This window comes from Macaca nemestrina, chromosome 15, assembly GCF_043159975.1.
Source record: "Macaca nemestrina isolate mMacNem1 chromosome 15, mMacNem.hap1, whole genome shotgun sequence".
In the NCBI taxonomy this organism is placed as follows: domain Eukaryota; kingdom Metazoa; phylum Chordata; class Mammalia; order Primates; family Cercopithecidae; genus Macaca; species Macaca nemestrina.
In genome coordinates this window covers 92,172,876-92,199,738 of record NC_092139.1, presented here as the reverse complement: position 1 = coordinate 92,199,738, position 26,863 = coordinate 92,172,876, and the positions used below count along the sequence as shown (strand labels likewise).

Below are 26,863 nucleotides of genomic sequence, written 5' to 3'. Positions count from 1 at the left end.
TTTGACATGCTAGACTATGAATCCTAAAGGCTAGTATATAGTTACTGCGTTGGAGTTACTTTTCTCATTCCAACAACTGTAGAACATTTTGAATAGCATTTTGAAATTTTATTTTAATGAAAGCTTAGAAAAAAAAAAAACCTTACTTATACACTAAAGAAAGTAAACATAAAATAGTCTCCCGCCTGACTCGCAAAAGACCCATGGCCTGATCCTGGCCAGCAGGAGCAGCTGGTATTAAGGAGCAGGGACCGGATGCAGCTGAGCTGCCAGCCTCCTAGATGTGGTTCCCTGGTGTCACGGTCTGGGTGAAGGATGGTGCAGAGCCGGTGTTCTGGCCAACATCCCGGTGGGGTCCCAGCCACTGCAGGATGTTACTGGCCTACTGGGATTTGGGCTCCAGCTGGCAGGAAAGCTTGTAGCTGCAGGACAGAGAGGTAGCTGTGAGGCCACCATGAACCACACATCAGGTCCCCTCTCAGTGCATGCCCAGCTGAAATCCTGGGTCCCCAGCGGTTCCCATGCAACAGGGCTTGATGCTGGCCGTGGAGTCACGGCCATAGGCTCTCTGTAGCTGGCCACAGGAAAGCCTCCTCTAGGCCACGTGGGGTGGCTGACACGTGTAATGTCAGTACTTTGGGAGGCCGTGTGGGGTGGATTGCTTGAGACCAGGACTTAGACCAGCCTGGACAACATCGTGAAACCCCATCTGTACCAGAACAACAGCAGCAGAACAACAGGACATGGTGTCTGCACCTGCTGTACCATATCCTGGGACATGGTGTACATCGGTAGTCCCAGCTGCTTGGGAGGCTGACAGAGGGCTTGAGCCTATGAGGCAGACGTTGCAGTGAGCAGAGATGGCGACACTGCAGTGCAGCCTGGGCGCAGAGCTAGACCATGTTAAAAAAAAATGGAGAGCCTTCTCCCACCCTCTGCCCGTCCACTAGGCCCTCACCTCTCCTTGTCACTGAGCTGCTCCAGTCTTTTGAAATAGGTGACAAATTTCTCAAGAGGCCGAAGCCTGTAATTCATGGCAGCCACTTGGAGCAGCTGCATTTCCTGCAGAACTCGGACCTCCTAGAGACAGAGGACAGGATGCTGACACGGCCTGCGTGGAAGATGCTGAGGGGACCTTTGATAAGCAGTGAGAAGGGGCTGATCCCTGGGGCAGTTTTCTGCAGGGGCCCCATGCAGCCCCCAGCCTGTTCTCAGAGTTGGATGTAAACATCCCCTCCTGCAGGAACGGGTTTTTGATCCAGTGCCTTTCCCACTCTCTCCACTGGGATAGATTTCCTCTTCCTGTGTGTGTCAACCCCTCCCAGTAAACCTAAGATGTAGAGGATGGAACCAGGGAGTGTCCTGCCCAGGGTGGACTGTGAGGTCCACATCCACACCCTCCTCCAATGTTAGCGTCCCAGCTGCTCACCTTCCTCCTCTTGTTGATGTTGCCCTGGAAGGCAGACAGAATCCATCACAAAGGTCAATGGCCCACAACCAGCCCCACTCCACCCCTTCCCATGCTGTACTACTGCCAGGGACACCAGGGTCAGGGGATGTGCGCGTGACAGGACTTGGATCTTCCTCAGACTCCAGGTTCTAGAGTAAGGGGTCATGGGAGCTGAGGCTCAGGGACACTGCCCCAACTTTTTCTGATGATAGACAGGGAAATTGAGGTCTCTTATAGAAAGAAAGCACACAGTGACCCTGGAACTGCCTGCCCTTGGAGAGGCTCAATTTCACTCTCCAGTTATGGGTTACCCTGGGGAGTCACTGAGTCCAGCTCAGCCCACACCTCAGCAGCTTTGCAGTCAGGCAGCTCTGCAGCTTCACCACTTAGGGATAGGGACTAGTGGCTGCCATGGAGCCTCCATCACACAGAGGTGATGAGATGGGCCTGACACCCCCACCTGCAGGAGCAGCTGTGAGGCTCTCAGGAGAGGAGGTTTGCTTAGGGCTGAGATCTAAGGGCTCGATCCCGACCCTCTCCTCCCAAGCCTCAGGATCCTGGTTCCCAACCAACCTGCCCCAGGCTCACTCACATCCAGATTGTCCGGGATGGCCGAATCCAACCTCTGTAACACAGTTAGAAAATCCCCCAGGAAGGGGACCACACCCTGTGCCAAGGAGGGTTGGGGAGGTGGTGATGAGTATTGGCCATCAGATGGGGCTGCCCACTGTCCTGTCCCATGAAATCCCATCAGCCCCTGTCTCCCAGAACCCCCCTCCCTAGGTCTCCTGGATGGAGCAGCCAAAGACCCTCAGCTGCCTTTCCCTATTCTCTGCCTCCTCTATCCCAGCTGACCTCCAAGTCTAGTTGATCTCCAAGCACTCCTAGTTACCTCTGTGGTGGGATATTAACAAGTCACAAGGACCTGTGGTCCCAACCTTACCCTTCCCCACATCCACTCTGAGTCCAGCTTTCCCAGACCCTTGCTCTTGTCTCTCAAATGGAGGTTTTCCAGGCCCAGTGGCCACAAGAGGACAGGGCTGGGGAAGAAGCAACTGCTGTCTCGATGTGGAGGCCTCTAGCTGGCGGGGAAAGGAACCCTGTCCTGTGATCTCTTGTGATCCCTCTATGCCACAGGCTCACTCACCTTCTTCTGCCTCCGTAGCCTCATCTGGGCTCTCTGGTGGTTCCTCTCCTGGGCGGCCACCTTAAAGCTCCCCGCCTGCCAGGTGTCAGTGATGGAGACAGTGAGGCTCTCCTCCCTTCCCCCAGTTACAGCCCAGCCACCCTGCCCTTGGATCCCCAGGCACTGGTGTGAATCACCTGGCAAGGTGCTCATACCACTGGCCCAGCACCACACTCCCTGTGTGTGTCACCCAGTCATGCAGCAGGGCCTCCCTGAGACTGTTCCTCTTCTGTAAAGAGTGATCAAAACCACAGCTACTTCACAAGGCCTCCTTAGTACTGTTTCCTGTAGCTGTTGCCATTGTTCTCACCCTCATCCCTCTGAGGAAGAACCAGGCATGAGCACCAGCAAATTATTTTCTTTTCTTGACCCTCATTTCCATTCTGTGAGGGCTGCGCTACAGGCTCAGCATCCCTTTATTTTCCAGATGAGGAAGCGGAGACCCAGAGCAGGCAGTGACTCCCCAGGGACCCGAAAGAGAAGGCGCCTCCTCCCCATCCTGGCGGCTCTGTCTTGGCTGCCTTCACCCCATATCCCAGCACCACCACCCATCAGGGTCGTGTTCTCTGGAGTCTCTGAGTGTCTAGGTCTCCAGCCAGGCACAGTCGTGATGGGAAAGGGACAGGGCGGTTTAGGAGACCTGGTTAAGTGGCACCTGCCTATCCAAGCCCCACTGGAGTCTCTGCCACACAAACTGGGTTTCAGCCATGCGAAAGGTTTTGCCTCGCCAATGATGCCCCAGGGGAGTTCTGTGCAGAGAACTCTCTTCCTCCACTCAGGAAGTGGCCTCCTGCGGTGCCATCTCAGATTGACATGGCGGGGTTTTCCAGAATCTTGGGTGGGGTGACAAGTTGTCTTCTCATTTGCATGGAATATTCTGAGATCTGGTCAGGGAGGATCCCCTAGGAATGCATGATGAATCCCCCAGTCATGAGCTTGTGTCACTGCTAACTGGTGACAGTCCTGTGACATGACCGTTTTCGGGTATCTGCAAAGGGCAGAGCGGGGAGTCCCAGGAAACACGTATGTCTGTCCTGAGCGTGCCCATTGGTACCCATAGCTGTGAGGTCCACTGGACTCCCTGGCACATGATCTTCCTTTGTTTTCCTTCCCCCTCTCCCCCAGTGTGGGCAGAGGCCCCCTGCCCGTGGAGATGCGCTGCAGACAGAAGCAGCAGCAGAGGCCTGGCTTCCTCAGGAATTGCCGGCCAGTTTGTGGAAGGAAGAAAGTCCCAACTACCATAACCATCCCCCAGCCTGGAGGAAGCTCCATGCCAGCAGCATGGACCAGCATGGGAGACAGAACCCTGCTAATGCTGCAACTCATCACCCCGGCTTGGCAGCCCAGCAGCCGTTGCCACATCCCATTTCCAGGGCCTCCCGCCCCTGTGCCCCCACCTGCCCGTGGACCACACACCTCTCTCCCTGTTGGCCCTAGGTAGGCATGGAGTAAATTTTTCAAGTCCACTTTTAGTAGATGAGTCAAAACAAAACAAAATAACCGCTCCACACCAGGTCCAGTGCCCTTCCAAACTCAGTCTTTCCTCTGACCCTTAAACACTTGTCCCGCATCTCCCAGACTCCACTGTACCTTGATCAGCAGGTCCCGCTTCACTGCAGTGTCTGTTTTGCAGAGTTGTTTTAGATATTTTGTGCTTTTGCTATGGACAGAGGAAAGAAAGAAGGGTAAATTTGTGAATAAGCGGAGAGATTTGTGAGTTCCCATCCAATCCCTTTTGTTTGAAAACCCAGAGAATCCCAACTTCATGGGTGAGAGTTTCCAGTGGGGTCCTCTGTTGACAAGGTCTGCAGAGGACCAGGGTGGGACCTGTCATGCTCCTCCCCTGGCCCATCTCCACTTCACATGAGCTCCTGCGTGTTCACAGTTAGCTTCTAGCTGGACACAGTTCCACTGCTGGGTGCAAACACCTGAAAGCCTTCAGTTGGCTCCAGTCTGTTCCTGATGGTTGAAAATCCTTAGTCCTGAGTTGGAAATCCTTGCCTAGAAGTCCAGGGCAGCTTAGTGACCACACCCACCAGCCCATCCCTGCTTCCAGTGTCCCTGGTCTCCAAGAACCTTTCAGAGTCGAGGGCACGTGGGGAGACCTATGGGTCCCTAGGTCAACCCTGGTGCTCCCGTGGAGAGAGCCCCCCTCACCTGGACACTGCTGCCCATGTCTTGTGTAGCCGATGTATTGGGTTGCTGCACAGAGCAGAGACAATGGCGTGCACCGCGGAGAAGTTGTTGAGGCTTAGGCACTCCTGGAGAGGGAAGAGTGAGCTGTGAGGTCCAGAGTTACAGCCCGACCCACTTCAGCCTCAGCCCACTCTGCTGAGATCTCCCTTCCTGGACAAAGCAGAGGCCCAGGGAGCCTCAGGAGGGCACACCTGGGGCCGAGTGAATGTCACTCATCTAGGAGGATTTTAGTTCAACCCAAGGAAGAGCCCAGGTCAGAAGTGAGCAGCCCCCACTGGGCCATGGGAGTCAAGGTCAGTGAAGCTCTGGTAAGAAGGGCCTAGGGGATGTGCAGGGCTCAGGCCAGAGATACAGATGCCAATCCTAAAGCTGATGGAGGAGAAGAGGCAGTTCCCCATTTTTAAAGAGGGAATCTTCAGGCCCAATCATAGCTTACCCTGGCCACCTTGATCCAGTGCTCCACCACCCTGGCCCTGTCCTGGGCCCTCATGCCGTGGTTCCCGAGGCAGGAGGTGGTGACGCAGTTGGCGAGCCTGTTGAAGTGTGCGATGGTGGCACGAACTGTGGGTGCCACGTGCTCATTCCCCTTCTTAGTTCGTCGGCCCCAGATGGAGCCCAAACATTCGTAGAGCTCCACCTTCTTGAACAGCTCCTTTGGGGGTAGGAGGAGAGTGTCACAGACAGAGCACACCCCAGCTCAGAGTCACCCACAGTCCCAGGCAGGGACTGAGCTCACAGTCATCCACGATCTCTCTCAGGAACTGAGCTGGAGCTCAAAAAGCTTTAAAATGGGCCTCAGACGTGTGGGAGTCCCTGGCTTTGATTTTCTGCCCACCGAGGGCCCTGAATGCATCATGTCGCAGAACCCAACAAGAGTGGGAAGAGAGAGTGACATTTTTTCCAGGCCATCCACACTCCTAAGAACTAGAAGGTGGCTCAGACCTGCCGTCCTGAGGACTTATCTTCCTCCCATGCAATCATCCCTGTACGCCTTTTCTCCATACCGGTGCACTTTCCCTGTGGCAGCTGCAACTATGGGCTCTGTTTGGGTGTCTGCCATAGAATCTAGTATGCATCAGGTACCTAATAAGCGCTGAGGGTAGTGAGGCTCCTGAGCAGCTGGGTGAGTGACCCATGGCCCTGCCTGCCCCTCATTGAGCACCACCCTGCCCTGCTTTCTGTCCATCCCCTGTCTTTCAATCTGTACAGTCCCTCTGTGCAGCTGGCATGGGCGATGTCCCATCTCTGCTGTCCACATGCAGACAGGGAAGGCTTGTGGATGAGGAAACTCATCCAGATCCCGTGGTTGGTAAGAAGTGGAGCTACAATTTGTCCCAGGGTATTGGCCCCTTCTCAGGGAGAGGCTGGTCTGAGATAGCTGGTGCCAGAGGCACAGCCTGCAAAGCCTAGTTGCTCACCGCATCCATAAGGGTCAGCTGCTCTGCCAGCAGCCTGGGAGGGAAGGTCGTGACATCAGGCAGCTCCTCAGTGGGTTGGTTGTTTACAGGACAGGGACAGGGGGACTCTGGGGCTGACTGTGGCTCTGGCACTGTCACTGGAGTGGACCCTTCGCCTGGTGCTGGTGCTGGTGGTGAATGTAGATATTCTGGTGCTTCCAGGGCTACACGTGACTTTGGCTCCAGGGCAGGCCCCAGGTCCGCCAGCAGTGGTGGTGCTGGCTCCATGGCCGGCATTGTTAATGCCTGTGGCCCAGGATGTGGAGCAGGATCTGGAAAGGAGAAAAGGTCACCCCACCAGTCACTTTTCACTGGGCTTTCCAAGCACAGAAGTGACTGAATGGAATTTAAGGGACTTGTAGCCCCAAAACACCACCCCTGGAAAGTCTTCCTGACTGCAAGCCACCTCACCATCTGGCTTGGTCTCATTGGGCTCCAGAGGCAACAACTGCCCTAGGACAAGTTCCTGGTGGTCCTCCACGCCCAGTCCAGGCCTGGTGAAGTTCCTGAAGGCCAGCTTTATCTGGAAAGATGACCGTTGCGGGGGCTGATAGCACAGTGAAGTATTTTCAAGGGGCCAGGTGAAGAAAACGCAGGTGATGGTTCTGGTGATGGAGTGGACAGCTGAGTCAGAGACCTGGCCTTCTCCCACACAACCCTCCAGGGCACCCTTGTGTGGTTCTGGGCCCCTGACCTGTTGCAGCCTGTGTAGAGGACAGCCCCACCCTACCCCCAAGCCATCAGTGGTGACCTGGAAGGGGCAGACCTGGCCATGCAGCAGGACTGTACAGACCCTTCTGTGCCCCAGCGTCCTACAGACATTCTCTTCCCAAAGGCCCTGGAGCACAGCACTGTGCACCTGGGCACTCAAGATGGCAGCTCCAGGGAGATTTGTGAGCAGGTTTGCGCATGAAGGCTCCAGCTCTGGGTCCCTTGGTCCTGGGGGAAGGAGGGTGGGGGCAGATACAGAGTGGAGGAGGACAGGGAGAGCTGGGACGCCATGGTGCTGGGGATGAGTCTCTCAGTGGCCAGCTGTGACCCCGGCCTCAGCTCTCCTTTGCAGGGCACCTAAGTCTCCATTTACAGAACTCACTATTTGCCTCTTGCGGGGGAAGTCCCCAGATGTCAGCCTTCTCATGGGAATTTTAAGAGGTATGTGCCCCAGGGCTCCTTGAGTCTCTCCCCAGCCAGAGTCCATTCTTTTCCCCCATGTTTTGTGGGTGAAAAGGCCCTTCGGAACCCTAAATCCACCCAGTGTATACTTGTTGCTGGGCTCCGTCATTTAGTCAAAATCTGGGAGGATGCCACCATATGTAGAAGAGGCCATGAGGGTTTCAACTCTAACATTCTGTAGATATGACCTGGTTATTCTGTCTCCTGTGAGCGCCTGACTCTTAAGTAGAATCGAGGCCCAAGGATTGTCATCTGCTTTGTTTATGACATCATGACAAGCCACAAGAAGAGCGGTGTACAAATGAGGTGTTTTGTATGTATGTGTTGAATGTGTGAACCCCATCCGTTGGAGAACCTCCAACGTGAGCATCTCCAGTTGTCTGTGGGCCTGCGGCTCCCTTTTCAGCACCAAGGGACCCCTCTTCTGTCTGTGTCAAGGAGAAAGACCAGCCAGAAGGAATCTCAGACATCCTGTACCAATGCCATGGTAGACTTGCTTTGCTATGTGTTTTTCCAGACAGCGAAGGATATGGGCCATTGAGGCAGAATGCTGAGAGCTGCTTCAGTGAAGGGGAAAAGTAATAAACATGAATCACAGCACCCGCAGCAGATTCTCCAGAGTTTTAGGCTCTAGGGACCCCTTTGTTTGCCATGTCTTAGATCATTCAGTCCCCACAAGAACCCTGTGAGGTTCAACTCCCTGTTCCGGAGAAGCCAACCGAGGCTCTGAGAGCTGCATCTTCAAGACACAGCCAGTAGGGCACAGAGGCACCTCCATGCCTTGGAGGGGATGGACACTCACCTTCTAATCAGCAGTTCCAAAAAGTGTGGCATGGTGATAAAGTCCCAGGAGGGGCCCAGGCAGGTGGCATAGGAGGAGATGGGTTTAGTTAGCAAGGCTGGAACCAGGGAGTCCAACAGCTTCTCCCCTGTGCCGGGCTGGTAAGTTGGCATCCTGCAGATCTCATTTTCATACTAGGGGGACAAGGAGGGACATGGGAGTCAGTGGTAACACCATGAACCACCAGAGGATCGGGATCTGGAAGTCACACCAAGAAGCACCAGCCCTTCGGGGACTTGTGCATGTGGAGAACCTGATTGCCCATGGTGAAAAGGATTCTAGGCTTTCCAAGTAAAATTGTATGTGAGGATGGAGAAGTGATAAAATGATTCACGCCTTCAAGGCACCGTCACGATGTTTGTCAGCTGTGGGGCAAGGGCGCCCTCTGTATCAACAGCCTACATGAAGAGCATCATCCCTGCAATCCTCAAAAATCACCCTCATGGTAGAGAAGAGACATGGGCTTTGGATGTCAAATGTCTGCTCAGCAGCACCCGGGTCAGAAGGGAGCACCTTCCATGGGGAGGACTGGATGAAATTCCCTCTAGGTCACCTGAGGCTCCACTTCTGATACGCAAGGGAAGGGCCTGGGGAGGCCTCATCCCCTCCTCATTTTAGCGACAGCACACAGGACAAGAGGGATATGATTGTTTTTGTTCTTTTAACATAAATGTGAGTCTGGAGAAACAGCTATGGCCATCCCAGCCCTGGCCAAGTGGAAAATTCCAGAAGACTCCTGGGTGGGATAAAGTGCATCCCAAGGCCCAGGATTTGCCAGGCGACTCAGGGAAGAGAAAACTTAGGCAGTTAGTGAAGCCGTGAAAGGTTAAGCAAATGTATGTTTGAAAGGGGAAATGAAACTAGGTGATTTTCTCTGCCACCCACACAGCAGACTGGCAAAAAGTTGAAAGCGTGTTAGTGTTCAGGGGAGGCTGCATTCAGAGACGAAGCTACCTTCAGAGGCTGCTGGTGACCGTGTGACCAGCTGGAGCCCATTTGGAAAGTCAGCTGGCTAGAGCTGTTGAAACTTGCTATCCCCATATCTTTTCACCCAGATATCCCTTTCCCGGGTGTGTGTCTTCCACAGGGGATTTGTGTATTTTATGGGTTGAATTGTGTTCCCTCCCCCAAATGTAACTGTTTCTATTCTCAACACCAGAAAATGTGACTGTGTCTGGACACAGAGTACTCCAAGAGGTAATTCAGGTGAAGTGAGTTCATTAGGGTGGCCCCTAATTTAATATGCCTGGGGTTCTTACAAGGAGAGGTGGTGAGCGCACAGAGACGTTGAAGAGAATACCCTGTGTTGACCGAGATAGAAGTCAGCCATCTCCAAGGCAAGGAGAGAGGCCCAGAGAAACCACCCCAGGCTGACAGCTTGACGTTGGACTTCCAGTCTCCAGAATTGTGAGGAACCAGATTTCTGTGGTTAAGCCCTTCAGTGAGCGTGCATGTTATGGCAGCCCTGGCAAACTGCTCCAGCCTATTAGGACACACATAGGATTATGCTCCTTGCAGAACAGGTGCCTAGAAAGGGAATTTTATCATGACAGGCTCCACCGGCACTGAGAGGCTGACCCCTGTGGAGCATGGCCTCCCTTAAGCAATATTACAGTGAGATGCGAGGGTGCAGCTCCTGCCTGATGGGGATGCAGGGATGAGTTCTGTGAGGTGACACTTTAAAAACAGATCCATAAAGAAGCTTCACCTTCTTTCGTTGTAATCAATGTCCACCCCCACCTTATTTGTGTTAAAGTTTTGGATTTTAAGTCCTGGAGGAGGTCTGGCAGGGCAGTGGAGATGCTTGTTACCGGAGATACACTTACGGTGGGGAGTTAAAATGATAACGGTATGAGTATGTTGCTATTGTTACCATTATACTCAATTCTTGTGGCAACATGCTGAGATACTCCTGGCTTAGCATAAAGTGAAAACAGATGGAGTTTCTGTGATCTTCCTCTGACAGATGAAAGGGACTTTGCCTGTAACCAAGTTGCCACTGGAGACTAATGGCAGCCAGATTCCTTTGGAAGAGAACACTGGGCCACTCAAGTGGGAAATCCCTAGGACAGAGGTTAGTGAGTCCCCATATTCATGTCTGAGTCCTGGGCCCACCCTAGTTTTCTGGAGTCCCTCTGTGGAGACCCTTCTGTGCCCCGTCTCACCCCAGACCAGCATTGGCCGTGGTTGGTGGCGGTGGGCCCCTGCCCTTCTTTGAAGAAGTTGGAGAAATGGAATCCATCCAACAGCTCCTGTTTGATCGGCTGTGTGGAGCTCTGCAAAGAGAGGGCCCGAGAGCCGGGCCAAGAGGTGTCAGTGGCCTGCCTGGCTGACCCCACAGTGGCACACCCCCATTAGAACTCCTTCCTGGTGTCCCCATCCCCAACAGGATTTGGCACATAGGAGCATCTGCATAGACCTCCAACCAGAGAAGGTTGAGGTCTCCGGCAGATGAATTGGGATTCACATCTGAGTGGCAAACTGTGTCCTCGACACTGAACTTCCCATCCTGCCAGGCATGGTCTGGACTGTGAACCTGACATACCTACCAGGCTCCAAACACCTGACAACCTACCTCCTCCTGTCCAGGGAGGGCCCCTCATCTCCTGTTTCCCCCATACACATGGGGAGGGGTTCGGCGCTGCCCTGACGGGCAGAACTGAGGCCTGGCCTGGACGTGCCTGCCCTGGGCCCTGTGTTACCTGTGGGTGCCTTCTGGCAAAGGGCCAGAGGTGTCGAGGGTGAGGGTTGAACCAATGTCTATATTCTCGAGAAAGACTCTCATTTTGGCCTCTTCTGCGACGAGGAGGTCGGCAGCACGTCGGGACACAGCAGGAGAACATGTTGTTCTCCGGAGTGTCGCCCACCAAATGAACTGGAAATGGGGCTGTGTGTATAATATGGGTGCCTAGTTACCAGAATTCTAAGTTCTACTGGGGATCTGTTAGCAAGGAAGTGAGGTCACATCTTGTAGGTTCCATCCTGTAAGCTCCTCCTTTCCATAAGACCTACTCAAAGGCCCTTCTGGGTTTCTGATCACTCACCCTCCCCCGTCAACTCCTTTACCTGTTCACCATTATGCAAAAGTGTGCCCCTTCAGCACCTTGGGAAGACCTGGATATAACCAGGGTCCCAGGTTTGAGGAGCCAGTGCTGGGTCAAACAGCCTTTATCTTAGCAGTTGTGAGACCCTAGAGAACTCCTTTGGTGTTTTGGGCTCTCCCCACCTTGCACAAGGGAGTCATGCTAGCATCATAACCCTTCCTAGGGAACTCATGAAGTGTGTTTGAGATAAATCTTAAAAAACTGATGGTGTGGTGGTCCCTGTAGATCTTGCACATACTTCAAGATGGAAGAGCTACAAGAAGGGGTGAGAGGTAGCATGGAATACAACTCCAGTGGGTCTGGTGTCCACAGTATGATCTCAGGAAAAGGCACTTCTTCTCTGGGCCTCGTCTTTCATGCTGCAGTACTATACGAGGTTGAGATTAAATGAAATTCAGACATCCTCCTGCTCTGACATTGCACCTTCCAGTGCCTTCCCATTTTATTTAGACCCAAACCCTATGCCTCATCTCAGCCTAGGGTGGGCAGCATCCACAAAGACAGCACTGAGGGATTAGTGACTCCCTTCTGAATGATGGAGTAGGACACAGATGGTGGAATAGCACTTCTGGGCCAGTTCAGGCTATTTCAGCAAAGAACCGTAGCCTGGGGGAGCTCATCAAGAAGAGAATTGTGAGTTCTAGAGGCTGGAATTTGGAGATCAGGGTACCAGCCTGGTCAGGTCTTAGTGTGGACACTTCTTCCCCATTCACTGAGCTTTTACAGATGCTGTCCTTTCCTTGGAGGACAGCTCAACTTTAGGAGCATGGGTGGACCTCCATTGAAAGCCCAGCTCCCACTTATAGCTTGGTGATCTTGAGGAAGTCATAGAGCATCCTTGTGCCTGTTTTCTCCTCTGAGAAATGGCGTTAGTGAGAATTGCTTCCCTTTTTAATCACAGAGAATAAAGCATGCAAAGAAGTTAACTCGGTGCCATTGGGCAGAGAGTGAGAGCCCAGCAAACCAGAGAGATCAGCTTGCCCACATCAGTGGTGAGGAGTGGGGAGAGTGGGTGAGGCTGGGGCAGGAAGCAGGCCAGCCTGCCAGAGCCCAGGAACAGGTGAAGAGTAAGAGTGAGCTCCTCACCCTGAATTCTCAGGAGACACAGACATGCAGGGGTTGTGGGGAACACAATCATCAGGGCTGCCCTCGTTCCCCTGGTTCCCTCCATATCTGATGTGGTCCCAGGGCCCCCTCTCCCTGTGTTTCCTCTCTGCCCTGTTTTCTTCCTGGCTGCCCTCCCAGGACTCATTTTTGGCCCTGGTCAGGTGGAGTCTTGAGGTAACTATAGGCCTGTTAATAACTCCTCTGAGGTTCAACCCACCGTTTGTTGAGACCTCTGAGCTTACTTAGAAACCACCTCCTGCTGGGATCTGAGAGGGGTTGGAGGGAGCTGACAGTGCAATGGCAGTTTTCCCTGGGATGCTGCTCCAGGGCCCACTGGCAGGTATCTGCTGAATTTGAGCTTTCTTTTGGGTCTCTGGGGTTCTGAGGTGTGACTTTCCCTCTGAAGACAGGCTGAGCCCCTGGTGGGTGCCTTAGCCTCAGAAATGGGTCCCCCTGAGCTGTGAGCTGTTCTCTACCCTCAGTGTGCTAGGACACCTCACACCTCGCCCTGCCCATTCCGGCTTCTGAAGCCGACAGAGGGTCTGTAGAAATTGCTAGATACGAAAGGGCTACAAATAAGTCATAGGAAGTGTATTTACATAACTCAGTGGTTTTCAGCTATTACTATACATTTACTTCAGGAAAGGAGATATTTAAAAATGTTAATACCCTGTGTCACCCTGCAGAGATTTGGATTTATTTGATGGGGCAGAAAACAGGCATCTTTGGTTTTTTGTTTGTTTGTTTGATTGTAACAGGATCTTGTGCTGTGGCCCAGGTTGTAGCGCAGTGGCATGATCATGGGCACCGCAACCTCGACCTCCCAGGCTCAAGGAATCCTCCCTTCTCAGCCTCCCAAGTGGCTGGGACTATGGGCATGTACCACCATGCCATGCTAATTTTTGTGTTTTGTAGAGACAGGGTCTCACCATTGCACTCAGGCTGGTCTTAAAGTCCTAACCTCAAGCTGTACTCCTGCCTCTGTCTCCCACAATGCTGAATTTATCTTTTTTTTTTTAATTAATTTATTATTATTATACTTTAAGTTGTAGGATACATGTGCATAACGTGCAGGTTTGTTACATATGTATACTTGTGCCATGTTGGTGTGCTGCACCCATCAACTCGTCATTTACATCAGGTATAACTCCCAATGCAATCCCTCCCCCCTCCCCCCTCCCCATGATAGGCCCCGGTGTGTGATGTTCCCCTTCCTGAGTCCAAGTGATCTCATTGTTCAGTTCCCACCTATGAGTGAGAACATGCGGTGTTTGGTTTTCTGTTCTTGTGATGGTTTGCTAAGAATGATGGTTTCCAGCTGCATCCATGTCCCTACAAAGGACACAAACTCATCCTTTTTTATGGCTGCATAGTATTCCATGGTGTATATGTGCCACATTTTCTTAATCCAATCTGTCACTGATGGACATTCGGGTTGATTCCAAGTCTTTGCTATTGTGAATAGTGCAAATTTATCTTTTAAGAGTTTCCCTAGTGCTTTGACTAGGCACCGAAGCAAAGAAGGCTTTGCTTGCAGAAGGCTTGTGGAACCCTGTTGAGGCTGCATCTTCTTCACAGCCATCACATTGTTCCCTGAGGTGTCTACTTAGCAGTGCACAGGCTATTTACATCAAGGGCTTTGGGGAGCTGTTGTGTTTGGGGGTTGGCTGGGGCATTTGTGTTGGCTGTGGGATCTGTCACAAACTGGTCCCATGGGACACCCAGTCTAGGATCCTCCTTCCCAGACCACCATCCTGTCTCTCACCACTCCTATGGCAGGAGGTCAAAGATCATGACCCTGTGGACAGAGGCATCCAGGTGCAAGACTGATGTTGGGTGAGTCATGTGGGCAGGGGCGAGGCACAGCTGCTTGCTGGAAGGGTGTTGGGAAGTGTTGGTCCACCAGCTGTCACGTCCTCCTGTTCTGCTGAATCCTAGTGATCCTCACTTGGAGTCTGGGTTTCAGAAGGGTGTGGCCCTGGGTTCTTGGCTGGCTAGGCTGGTATTTTTGCAGCCTCTTTTGGGCTCTTGTATGTGAGGCCTGACCTGAGTTGCTTCAGGAAACCTTTGCCCCTGAGGCTGCCTCCTTCTTAAGAGCAGAGCCTTTGTGTGGAGATCTGGCTGGCCTCCCTAGTGCCCAGCCTGTCCTGTCCTGTTATGTCTGGGTTTGAGGTTGTGTGGAGGGGTCTCTTCCCATAGAGGAGACAAGGTCAGTCGTGTGGGTCAGAGTGAAGCATGGCAATCCCAGCTGGCTGTGCCCGGCCTTTGCCTGGAGGAGTCTGAGTATGACCAGGCCTGGGGAGCTGCCCTTCCTGGGAAACAGCTTGTCTCCTCCCCTATTGTAGAGTTTCTGGATGTGACCCAGAGTGTGCTGGGCCTCTGTAGGATGTGCTGGGTGTAGCCGTGTGATTCAGGGTGGGAGGTGCAGGGGATCATCTGCTCTGAGCCAGGTAAGGCCTGGACAGGACTGGGGCACCTGTCGAAGAAGTCGGTTCTGATGGGAGAGAAGGCATGGATAGGGAGGGGACAGGGTCACCAGGGCTGTGTGTCACCTGTTCTTGCTGCTTGGTCTGCCCTGGGAGTGATAACAGAGGTGGAGGCTGCTATGGACCCACTTTGGCTTCCTGAGAGCTGGTGTTCATGTGGGGAGCAAGGCAGGTGGGGGACAAAGCTGGTCTCTGAGTTGTTGAGTGATCCTTTATATGTCTTTGTCCTTTTTCTCTCTGCTGTCCCCAATAGCTCTGCTATACCAGTCCATTGACCAAGTAAGTCACTCAGAGCATCCTGGTCCTACGCACCAGTGTTAAGGCCCCTGAAGGGCCAGAGAGGGCTTAGGAGTTTCTCCGAAGACTGAGCCCGGTGTGGGAGGGCACCAGAGTCACTGAGAACAGACCATTTGAAAAGTCAGGCAGAGGGATCCTGGGCCCTGAGTATGCCTCCCTGGCCTGTGGTAACCATGCCAACAGGGCTAGGGCCTCAATAGAGCTTAGCTACTGAGCTTGACATTTGGCCAATTGCTCTCAGTGGAGGCAGGAACGTCCTGCTTCCCCAACCCCTGTCTTTCGGTCTCCAGTATCCTTGGAGCAGCTGCAGGGTGGGTAGAGGGGTGTCTCTCCCAGCTGCGTGGTGAGATGAGCCTCCACCTGGCTGCATCTGCCAGGGGAAAAGAGTAAAGACTGCAGCGGGGAGAAAAGCCAGCTGGGGCCCTTTTAGAGTCAACCCTGCTGCTCCGATTCTAATTTTCAGTTCAGATTTTGCAGGCATGAGTGTGGGTCCCTGAGGGCCTGCCCTTTGAATTCTTTCGGTGAGGACTGAGCATTGCCCAGGGGCTTCTCATTTGAGTCCCAGAGGCACGGCCCCAAATTCACCACCTCATCCCTTCCCAGGACATGCTGAAGCGCACACCTGTGGACCACCCAGACTGCCTGCCGCTACACGATGCCCTCCGCATCTCCCAGCACTTCTTTCTGTCATCAGTGAGGACGTTGACCCCTCTGGACTGCAGTCACAATGGACTCCCAAGGGGCAGGTAAGCTCAGGGCCCAGCAAGGCCTCACACAGGTTGAGGAGCCCGGGGTGGACCAGATCCCCAGTTTCTTCTCTTACGGCACAGGTATCACTTTGCGCCCATGGTCTCTGCAACCCTGATCCCCCATTCCCAGCCAAGGAGAAGTCTTTGGTCCTAGGTCACACTGATTTGATTCCCTGTGGCATTTTAAGCCCTAGGCTGAGAGCTTTGAGCCCAGTGTCTCAATAATTTTCCTAGGAATCCAGTGAGCCAGAAGAGGAGACAGGCCTGGAAAGTCTTTCCATGTCCATAACACAGTCTTTGAGCTGTGTCAGAGCTGGATTCTTTTCCTCGGGTGGGCTATCTGGAGACCCCAGGCATTGCTTCCCACACCAGGGAAGTCAGCCTGTGGGTATCTCATTCTTGATTGCAGACACCAGCCTCTGGCCAGCGTGACGCCATCAGGGTGACCCAGGAGGCTGAGGGAGCAGGAGATCTCAGCCGCTGTAGATTGGCCTGCACAAGCAAGAGTCAGGGAGTGAGCCCCACAGAGGGAAAGGCTAGTACTAGAGGTGGCCAAGGCCATCCAGGTTGCTGGAGCATTTTACATGAGCTCCTGGATGTCAGACAGCAGTTTCCCTGGGGGCCCTTCTATATGCAAGGGTGTGGGTTAGCCCAGTGAGGGGAAGCAACACTCAGCATTAGAGGCACAGTTCACCCCTGTGGGTCGGCAGCCTGGCCCAAATCAAAGGCTTCCTGATGGATAGAGGTTGTTAAATGGCCCTTAGGAGTGAAGACTTTGTGAGCGAGGGGCGGGTCTGGAGAGTGTCTGATGGTGCACAGGGAGCTGTTGCTGTGCAGTTGCTAGTGCCAGTTTGCAAAACCATGGAATGTCACTAGTTTGTTTTGGTCTGGGGATATCTGCAAAATCTCTGGAAGACTTCGAGTAGCATCGGTTGTAGGTCATCTTAACTGTACGCCCTTAGTACACACACCTACATATTGCAGTATACGTAGGTCACACGGTGTGTCATGGAGACAGGAAAGGCTGGGACAGATGGTCACAGCCCCAAAGAAGCCCTCCTGACTCTGAGGGTGGCTGAGCGGAAACTATGGAAATCCTCATGGAGTGGAAACCATCCGGAGCCCAGGTGAGAGGCAGCTACAGGTCGTCCCAGGACACTTTTGCAGCCCCACCGAAGGCAGCCCGGGGTCTCCCATCCCCTGAGTGTTCTTTTTTAAATGTGTCCACCATAGATGAATTTGGGTTTGGTTCCCTCGTTGGGTCTTGTTGTTGTGTATTTTTGTGTGAATGCCAATACCACATTGTCTGGATCACTATAGCTCTTCTATGTCATTTGTAATCAGGGAGCATGATACATCCATGTACTTTGTATTTTCCAGTGGTGAGATTGCTAGATGACATAGTAGTTGTATTTTTAATTTGAGGAGGAACTGCCGACTACTGCTCATAGTGCTTGACCTGGGAGGCAGAGATTGCACTGAGCCGAGATTGCGCCACTCCATTCTAGCCTGGGCAGCAGAGCGAGACTCTCCAAAACAAAATAGAGGTTCTCTGTGACAATGACTGCATCAGCCCCTCAGGAGGGAGCGCTTCTCCAGGGCAAGGTGAGGGGAAGCCCAGTGATGGGAGTGCTGCCCGGAGAGGAGTCAGTTCCAGTGGCGGGGGCCCTGGGCTTTGGCCGAGGACTGTGCATTGGCAGCTGCTCTGTCTCTCATAGCCCTTCCCAGCTGCACACGTCGTGAGTGTCAGTGTGCAGTCACAGGCCTGCCTCCTTTGGGCCACTTTCTGACCATGATTTTTGCCTGTGGGGCAGGGTAATTTCAGGATCTAACTTAATGCACTTGGATGTTCTTAGCCCCAGGAGGCAGCTCTTCTCATTCTAGCCTTTTGTTTTGTTTTGTTTTGTTTTGCTTTATAGAAATGGGGTCTTCCAATGTTGACCAGGCTGGTCTCAAATTCCTGGGCTCAGGTGATCCTCACACCTTGGCCTCCCAGTGTGCTGGGATTACAGGCATGAGCCACTGTGCCATGGTAATTTTCTTACTAGTAGTTTTTATAGAGCTAGGGTCTTGCTGTGTTGCCCAGGCTGGTCTCTAACTCCTGGCTGCAAGTCACTCTCCTGCCTCAGCCTTCCAGAATGCTGGGATTACATCCCCTTCTTACCTTCTCTGCCAGAAGAGCCCCCATAGTGTGTGAGTGCTGAGTCATGCAGTCTTCTGGGTGCTGAACGGGCTTTGCCGCTCTGGTCCTGGGCTCCGTATGTGGACGTGATCTGTGTGAACAGCTACTACACTTGGTATCGTGACTACGGGCAACTGGCATTGATTCAGCTGCAGCTGGCCCCCAGTTTGAGAATTGGCGTAAGACTTATCGCAAGCCCATTATTCAGAGCGAGTACAGAGCAACAGACTTGTAGGGTTTCACCAGGTAAGCGGTGTTGAACTTTGTGATTGTGTGTTCTCTCTGGGCAGAGATGTCACTCGCCTCCCCCGGCCTGGCCTGTGGCCACTGCAGTGCTCCCCTTGCTTCACCTTTGGGCTCACCTCCCGCTACCCCGTCTGCGTTGCCTTCTTGCCAGCAGCCAGGCCTCTGCCCCACTCACTTGGTCCTCAAAAGTGGCCTCCTTACCGGCCTTGTTTCCAGACAGCCTCCTATCACCCATGCCCAAGTGGTCTTTCTAACTCCTGACCTCAAGTGATTTGCCTGCTTCAGCCTACCCAAATCCTGGGATTGTAGACGGGAGCCACCACGCCCAGCCTGTCCTCATTTTTTTATCCCTCTCATTTTTTTGTCTTCCTCTCCAAAGATAGATTGCTTTATCTTGTGGGTTTCTTTTTTCATGTGGATTCCTGAACCCTATCCAGCCCCTCGTTCTCTCCCCAGCCAGCTCACACTCATTTGTCACAGCTCCTGGGACTCCCGTTGACACATAAAGAACAGCCACCCACAGTGGACTGCGCCATTCTGTTTGCACCCTTAAATTTATCATGCTTACAGAATGCCACTTCTGCAAACTAGTCAAGTAGGGGGAAGTGGCTCATGGATATGCACCCTTGCTCATCCCCTTTGAAAAGGTAACCAGTTCTGATTTCTTTTTTCTTTGAGACAGAAGTTCATTCTTGTCACCCAGGCTGGAGTTCCGTGGCACAATCTTGACTCACTGCTACCTCTGCCTCCCAGTTCAAGCGATTCTCCTGCGTTGGCCTCCCAAGTAACTTGGATTACAGGTATGCACCAGCACGTTCTCCTAATCTTTTTTTTTTTTTTTTTAGTAGAGATGAGGTTTCACCATGTTGGTCAGGCTGGTCTTGAACTTTTGACCTCAAGTGATCCGCCTGCCTTGGCTTCCCAAAGTGCTGGAGTTACAGGTGTGGGCCACCATGCCTGGCCCCAGTTCTGAATTCTTAAGAACCTCTCAAGAGGTTCTAGGTCAGCACTGATAGACCTGGGTGCTGCAGGTGCTGGGTGTGGTGGCTCATACCTGGAATGCTAGTGCTTTGGGAGACCGAGATCAGAGGTTCTCTTGAGCCCAGGAGTTTGAGACCAGTCTGCACAACATAGACCCCATCTCTACAAAAAATTTAAGATTAGTTGCAGCCGGGCGTGGTGGCTGACACCTGTAATCCCAGCATTTTGGGAGGCCAAGTTGGGTGGATCACGAGGTCAGGAGTTCGAGTCCAACCTGACCAACATGATGAAACGTCGTGTCTACTAAGAAAATACAGAAATTAGCTGGGTGTGGCGGTGTGCACCTGTAATCCCAGCTACTCAGGAGGCTGAAGCAGGAGAACTGCTTGAACCGGGGAGGCAGAGGTTATAGTGAGTCAACATCGTGCCACTTTACTCCAGCCTGGGTGACAGAGTGAGACCCCGTCTCAAAAAAATAAGAAAAATAAAAAATAAAATTAGTTGGTTATGGTTGTGCTTGCCTGTAGTCCCAGCTACTTGGGACGCTGAGGTGGGAAGATTGTTTGAGCCCAGTAGGTCAAGGCTGCCGTCTGCCATGATTGCACCACTGCACTCCCACCTGGGGGACAGAGTGAGACCTTGTTTCAAAAAAGAAGCCTTGCAATGATAGAAATGTCCCTTATATGCACTGTGTGAAATGGTGGCCACTAGCTACATGTGGCTATTGAGGTCTTGATATATAACTAGAATAGCTGAATTTATTTAGTTTAATTAAAAAAATTTTTTTTGAGACAGCCTCACTCTGTTGCCCAGGCTGGAGTGCAGTGGCATAATCACAGCTCACTGCTCAACCTCCTGGGCTCAAATGATCCTCCCTCCTCAGCCCCCCAAGTGGCTGGAACCATAGGCATGCGTCACCGTGCCTGGCTAATATTTAAACTTTTTGTAGAGACTGGGTCTCACTGTGTTGCCTAGGCTGGTCTTGAACTCCTGGGCTCAAGTGATCCTCCTACCTTGACCTCCCAAAGTGCTGGGATTCCAGAGCTCAGCTGCCATGCCCAGCCTGGTTTAATTTCATTATACATACATACATACATACATTTATTTATTTAAGATAGGATCTCGCTCTGTTACCCAGGCCAGAGTGCAGTGATGCAAACACAGCTCACTGAAGCTTTGACCTCCGGGGCTGAAGCAGTCCTCCCACCTCAGCCTCCCAAGTAGCTAGGACCTCCAGTGTGTGCCACCATGTTTGGCTAATTTTCGTAGTTTTTGTAGAGATGGGGTCTTGCTATATTTCCCAGGCTGGTCTTGAACTTCTAGGCTCAAGCAGTCCTCCCACTTTGGCCTCCCAAAGTGCTGAGATGACAGGCATGAGCCATCATGCCTGGTCCCAAGGCATATTTTTACTTCTAGTGTAGTTCAGCCTTAAGACTATACCAGCAGATAGAGATGGAAAAGTAAGATGAATTGAATATCAAATTACATTTATAAATAAAGCAGTTACTAATTAATGACTTTCTTTCTTTCTTTCTTTTCTTTCTTTCCTTCTTTATTTCTTTCTTTTCTTTCTTTCTTTCTTTCAACAGAGTCTCGCTGTTGCCCATGCGGGAGTGTAGTGGCACGATCTCTGCTCACTGCAAGCTTCACCTCCCAGGTTCACGCCATTCTCCTGCCTTAGCCTCCTGGGACTACAGGCACTAACTACCATGTCCAGCTCATTTTTTGTATTTTTAGTAGAAATGGGGTTTCACCATGTTAGCCAGGATGGTCTCGATCTCCTGACCTCGTGATCTGCCCAGCCTCAACCTCCCAAAGTGCTGGGATTACAGGTGTGAGTCACCACACCTGGCCATGTTGGTTTTTTTTAAACCTCCTTTTTTATTCTGGGTTAGACCATTCCCTGGCTGTCTTTACCCTAGCATCAGTGAGTCCTGCAGTCACTACAGCCCCCTGCGAAGTCAGATATTTTCATCACCATCAAGTGGATCTTCGTTTTTTATCTGACATTTACAATTCTGCCAGTTCTGACTCTTAAATTCTCTTTGCATTGAATTCCAGGATCCATCTCTGATGTTCAGTGAAGACAACCAGAACAGTCTGCTAGAGCAGTATCAGGGTCTGGATCAAAAACATAGAAAATACGTGGTTGGAGAGCTCATCTGGAATTTTGCCGATTTCATGACTAACCAGTGTAAGTGGCAGTTTGGCTCATGGGATAATGTACCCGTCCTCATTTTTTCAGGTTGCCTTGCCCTTTCTGGATATTTTGGTTGTAAGAATATTGGAAAGAAAGTGAAGGAAGCTGGTTTAATCCATGTAGTTGCGCTGAGGATTTCCTAGGTAAAAGAAGTGGTGTTTAGGAAGTAGGAAAGCAGGCCCCCGCTTCCCAAATACAGTCAAAAAGCAAACAGGAGAGTCTCCTACAGTGAGATGGAAATGGCTAGCTTGCCTTTTTCTTGTCTATTTCATAGCCAAGGAGGAAGGAAAAACTGGACCTCATTATGGATTTACTTTTGGGATGCACTGATTATTCCAGAGGAAGGTACAAAGTCTGAGAAGCTTAAGGTATTTCAGTGTGTTTTATATTACTCACTTGCAAAAAGCAGGCTCATCAAACACAGGTGAGTTTCAACGCATCTTGAATATGGCAGCATTTAAAAGTCTTCAGACCGGGCCTGGTGACTCATGCCTGTAATCCCAGCACTTTGGGAGGCCAAGGTGGGAGGATCCCTTGAAGCCAGGAGTTTGAGACCAGTCTGTTAAGCATAGCAAGACCCCATCTCTACAAAAAATAAGCACATTAGCTAGGTGTGGTGGTGTGTTCCTGTAGTTCCAGCTGCTTGGGAGGCTGAGGCAGGCGGATCATCCGAGCACAGGAGTCGGGGGCTGCAGTGAGCTGTGATTGCACCACTGCACCTGAACCTGGGTGACAGAGTGACACCTGTCTTAAAAAAAAAAATTTGTCTTCAAAGACCAGAAGATCTGTGCTGTCACATTGGGTGACTGAGGGGCTGCCAAATTTGCAATGAATGTTTCCCTTTTCTTCTTAGTTTATGGACTTACCATAAACTCAGGATGGCAGTTTGGTGGGTTGGAGAAGGATATGGTGATGGTGGGAGTTACAATACATTACTTATAGGGGAAGACAGGCTTTTGAAAGGTTAACGCTTAAAAGTGAGAAGGGAAAAGGGATGAGTGAATGAACAAGATGAGGTGAGAGGGAAGAGGTAAAGGGAAAAGGAGAACGAGAAGCTCTTCTCTGCATCGTACCTGGGATGAATGGTTTGTGGGGATATCCCTGATGGTAGTTTTGTAGAGAGGTGCAAAGATTTATGTGGTAAGAAATGAGCTGTAGGCCCAGCGCAGTGGCTGACAGCTGTAATCCCAGCACTTTGGGAGGCCAAGGAGGGCGGATCACCTGAGGTCAGGAGTTCAAGACCAGCCTGGCCAACATGGAGAAACCTTGTCTCTTCTAAAAATATAAAAACCACCCGGGCATGGTGGCAAGTGCCTGTAATCCCAGCTACTCGGCGGGCTAAGGCATGAGAATCGCTTGAACCCAGGAGGTGGAGGTTGTAGTGAGGGAAGATCACGCCATTGCACTCCAGCCTGGGCAACAAGAGCGAAACTCCATTTCAAGGAAAAAAAAACAAAAAAACAAAAACAAAAAACCAGGGGGCTGGGCGCAGTGGCTCATGCCTGTAATCCCAGCACTATGGGAGGTGGAGGTGGACAGATCACGAGGTCAGGAGTTTGAGACCAGCCTAGCCAACATGGTGAAACCCCGTCTCTACTAAAAGGACAAAAATTGACTGGGCATGGTGGCGGATGCCGATAATCCCAGATACCTGGGAGGCTTGAACCCAGGAGGTGGAGGTTGCAGTGAGCTGAGATCGCACCACTGCACTCCAGCCTGGGCAACAGAGTGAGACTCCACATCAATAAAAAATAAGATTAAGTGAAGGAGGAGGAGAAGGAAGAGGAAGAAAAAGAAGAAGAAATAGCTAGGTGTGGTGGCTCAGGCCTGTAATCCCAGCAATTTGGGAGGTGGAGGAGGAGCCGGAGGAGGAAAGGAGGAAAAGGAAACAGCCAGGCCAGTCGTGGTGGTGGCTGGTGCCTGTGAGGAGGAGGAGGAGGAGGAGGAGGAGGAGGAGGAGGAAAAAGAAATGGAGGAGGAGGAGAAACAAACAGCCAGGCCTTGTGTAGTGGCTCATGCCTGTGAGGAGGAGGAGGAGGAGGACAAAGAAATGGAGGAAGAAAAAGAAAAGGAGGAGGAGAAAGAAATGGAGGAGGAGGAGGAAAAAGAAATACAGGAGGAGGAGGAGGAAAAAGAAATGGAGGAGGAGGAGGAGGGAAAAGAAATTGAGGAGGGGGAGGAGTTGGAGGAGGTGGAGTAGGAGGATGAGGAACTGGAGGAGGAGGAGGTGGAGGAGGAGGAGTTGGAGGAGGAGGAAGAGGAGGAATTGGTAGAGGAGGAGGAGGTGGTGGGTTTACAGGTGGAGCCACTGCGTCTGGCTGGAAATCACATCTCATCATGAGATTTGGAGGGTACATACCCGAACCACATTAGCCTTCAAGGGAAACTCCGGGCACCTGGCTATTCCTGAGAAGTAAATTAGCAACTTGATAAGGAGGAGGTAGTAATTGGCTGGGTGCAGTGGCTCACACCTGTAATCCTAGCACTTTGGGAGGTCAAGACAGATAGATCAACTGAGGTCAGGAGTTCAAGATCAGCCTGGCTAACAGGGTGAAACCCCATGTGTACTGAAAATACAAAAATTTGCTGGGTATGATAATGGATGCCTGTTATCCCAGCTACTGAGGAGGCTGAGGCAGGAGGATTGCTTGAACCCAGGAGGTGGATGGTGCAGTGAGTGGGCTTAGATTGGGCCATTGCTCTCCAGCCTGGGAGACAGAGCGAGACTCCGTCTCAGAAAAAAAAAAAGAAAAAGAAAAAGGTAATAATAGCTCAGAACAATAGCCACCCAAGTCGGTTAGAGCCACAAGATATTTGATCCCCTATTGAAAGTAAACATAACATCTTGACAAATGTCCCTGTTCCTAAGTTTTTCGGAAGCGTAGATCTCCACCGGATGAAAAATGGTGACAGCTTTCCCTTTGACCTCAGATAAGGGTGAACCGAGGACTGAACTCTGACTGGAGTTCTTTGTTCCAAATTTCTTCCCGAGGGGCCTGGAGGGAATCACACTCACAGGCAAAAACTTAACACCCCTTCTGCTGACCCCAAGGTTTTAGATAAAGCTTTGCTTTCTTAGCCAACTGTAAAGGGAAGAAATGTTTGAATTGGCCAGGCATGGTGGCTCACGCCTGTAATCCCAGGACTTTGGGAGGCCGAGGTGGGCGGATCACCTGAGGTCAGGAGTTCGAGGCCAGCCTGGTTAACATAGTGAAACCCTGTCTTTGTTAAAAATACAAAAACTAGCTGGGTGTGGTGGTGAGCACCTGTAATCCCAGCTACTCAGGAGGCTGAGGCAGGAGAATCACTTGAACCAGGTAGGTGGAGGTTGCAGTGAGCCGAGATCGGGCCATTGCCCTCCAGCCTGGGTGACAGGGCGAGACTCAAAAAAAAAAAAAAAAAAAAAAGAAAAAGGAAGGTGTCTTCTCTGGTACCCTTTAGTCTTATTTTTTCTTTTCTTTTCTTTTCTTTTTTTTTTTTTTTGAGATGGGGTCTCACTCTTCACCTGGGCTGGAGTGCAGTGGCACAATCTTGGCTCACTGCAACCTCTGCTTCCTGGGCTTCATCAATGCTCCTGCCTTGGCCTCTCATGTACCTGGGATTATAGGTGTGTGCCACCCCACCTGGGTAATTTTTTTTTGTTTTTTTTTTTGTATTTCTTGTAGAGACAGTGGTCTCATTATGTTGTCCAGGCTAGTCACAACTCCTGGGCTCAAGTCATCCTCCTGCCTCCCCCTCCCAAAATGCTGGGATTACAGATGTGAGCCACTAAGCCCATCCTGAATTAATGATTTGTACATACTGTATAAACTTTTGCATCCTACTTTTTCTTACATTTGTTAAATGTGGCCTAAAGCTGCCTCATAAACAGTGAACTATATCCTAATTTAAGCATGTAAGCATTTCACTAAAGGAATATACAAGTAAAATTTTAAAGAAAGAAAATAAAGCATAAACATTTGGGAAAAAGCCTTTAGGCCTTGTCAATTTCTAGAATGTATTTATTTTCACTACCCTGGGGACTCCATTTCCAGTATTAAGGTCCATTCTCAGAAGGCGGATTTGGCGAGCATGAGAAAAGGGGTGGGGGAGTAATCGTACAAACAACTGTGTCCAGTCCAGGTTCCTAGGACCAGAGGGACCCCTCTGTATGGCAGAGGCACCCGACAGCCGTAACTGATGTGTACCCTCAGAATGACTTTACGATCTAAGGAGAAAGTCTGTTCGGAGCCCCAAGCTAAGGAATCAGGAGTGGCAAGATGCTGGAAGGATGCCAACCTGTGAAACTCTGAGTCAAGAGGTCAAGCTGGGCACTTGGTTGCTCAGGTCGACCGCTTGGCCCTCTTCCAAGTTGTACTTTCCTTCTTTCCTTTACTTCGTGTTCTAAAGTTTTTTTAATAATTTTTTTAATACTCTCTCACTCTATAGCCCAGGCTGGAATGCAGTGGCTCAATCTCAGCTAACTGCAACCTCCACCTCCCAGGTTCAAGAGATTCTCCTGCCTCAGCCTCCCAAGTAGCTGGGATTACAGGCACTCACTATCACGCCCAGCTAATTTTTGTATTTTTAGTAGAGACATGGTTTCACCACCGTTGGCCAGGCTGGTCTCGAACTCCTGATCTCAGGTGATCCACTGGTCTCAGCGTCCCAAAGAACTGGGATTACAGGCATGAGCCACCACGCCTGTTCCTGGCCTGCTTTTTAATAAAATTTTACTCCTGCTCTGCAGCTTGCCTCTATCTGGTTTCTACTTTATGACCCTCGGTTAAATTCTTTCTTCTGAGGAGGCAAGAATTGAGGTTGTTTCAGTTGTGTATAGATTCACCACCAGGAACTTGGATACCTTCCACCGGTAACAGGTTGAGGATGCTAGGTGAAAATGTTATGGAAGCTGCTTGCTTTTTACAAACGTAGTGGTTCTCATCTCCAGCCACAGCCACTGCACCTGTGTGAAAGTCCCCTTAATAAACCTATGTCTCTTTTACTGTCTCCAGATCTCTTCCTCTACCCTTCCACACGGTGCCTTCCCTACTGGAGTAAAGTGGGGTCCCGCAGGGCACCCTCTCCCTGCAATTTTTTTTTTTTTTTTTTTTGAGATAGATTCTTGCTCTGTCACCCAGGTTGGACTGCAGTGGTATGACCTCGGCTCACTGCAACCTTCGCCTCCTGGGTTCGAGTGATTCTCCAGCCTCAGCCTCCTGAGTAGCT

At 51.3% G+C, this 26,863-nt stretch overlaps 2 protein-coding genes across 19 annotated transcripts in view; one reads left to right on the top strand and one right to left on the bottom strand.

Annotated features, from left to right (window-relative positions):
- Positions 1 to 26,863, top strand: part of LOC112423549 (putative inactive beta-glucuronidase protein GUSBP11) — an 87,558-nt gene that overhangs the window by 38,294 nt on the left and 22,401 nt on the right. For 15 of the 18 annotated variants that reach the window (XR_011613977.1, XR_011613978.1, XR_011613979.1 and 12 more), the window contains 5 exons: positions 15,901 to 16,043; positions 17,031 to 17,173; positions 17,472 to 18,474; positions 19,157 to 19,274; positions 21,517 to 21,649. The gene's annotated coding sequence lies outside the window, so the exon portion shown is untranslated. The other 3 variants (XM_071080238.1, XM_071080243.1, XM_071080244.1) reach the window with 3 other exon arrangements.
- On the bottom strand, positions 108 to 11,189 carry LOC139358696 (ral-GDS-related protein-like). The gene is made up of 13 exons (XM_071080236.1): positions 11,006 to 11,189; positions 10,469 to 10,579; positions 8,265 to 8,437; positions 6,701 to 6,894; positions 6,251 to 6,561; positions 5,269 to 5,484; positions 4,794 to 4,897; positions 4,227 to 4,296; positions 2,598 to 2,672; positions 2,043 to 2,117; positions 1,430 to 1,453; positions 959 to 1,080; positions 108 to 422 (listed from the first exon to the last, which is right to left on the bottom strand). The coding sequence occupies exons 1-13, from the start codon at positions 11,144 to 11,146 to the stop codon at positions 383 to 385; spliced, it is 1,656 nt and encodes a 551-aa protein (XP_070936337.1). The 5' UTR covers positions 11,147 to 11,189; the 3' UTR covers positions 108 to 382.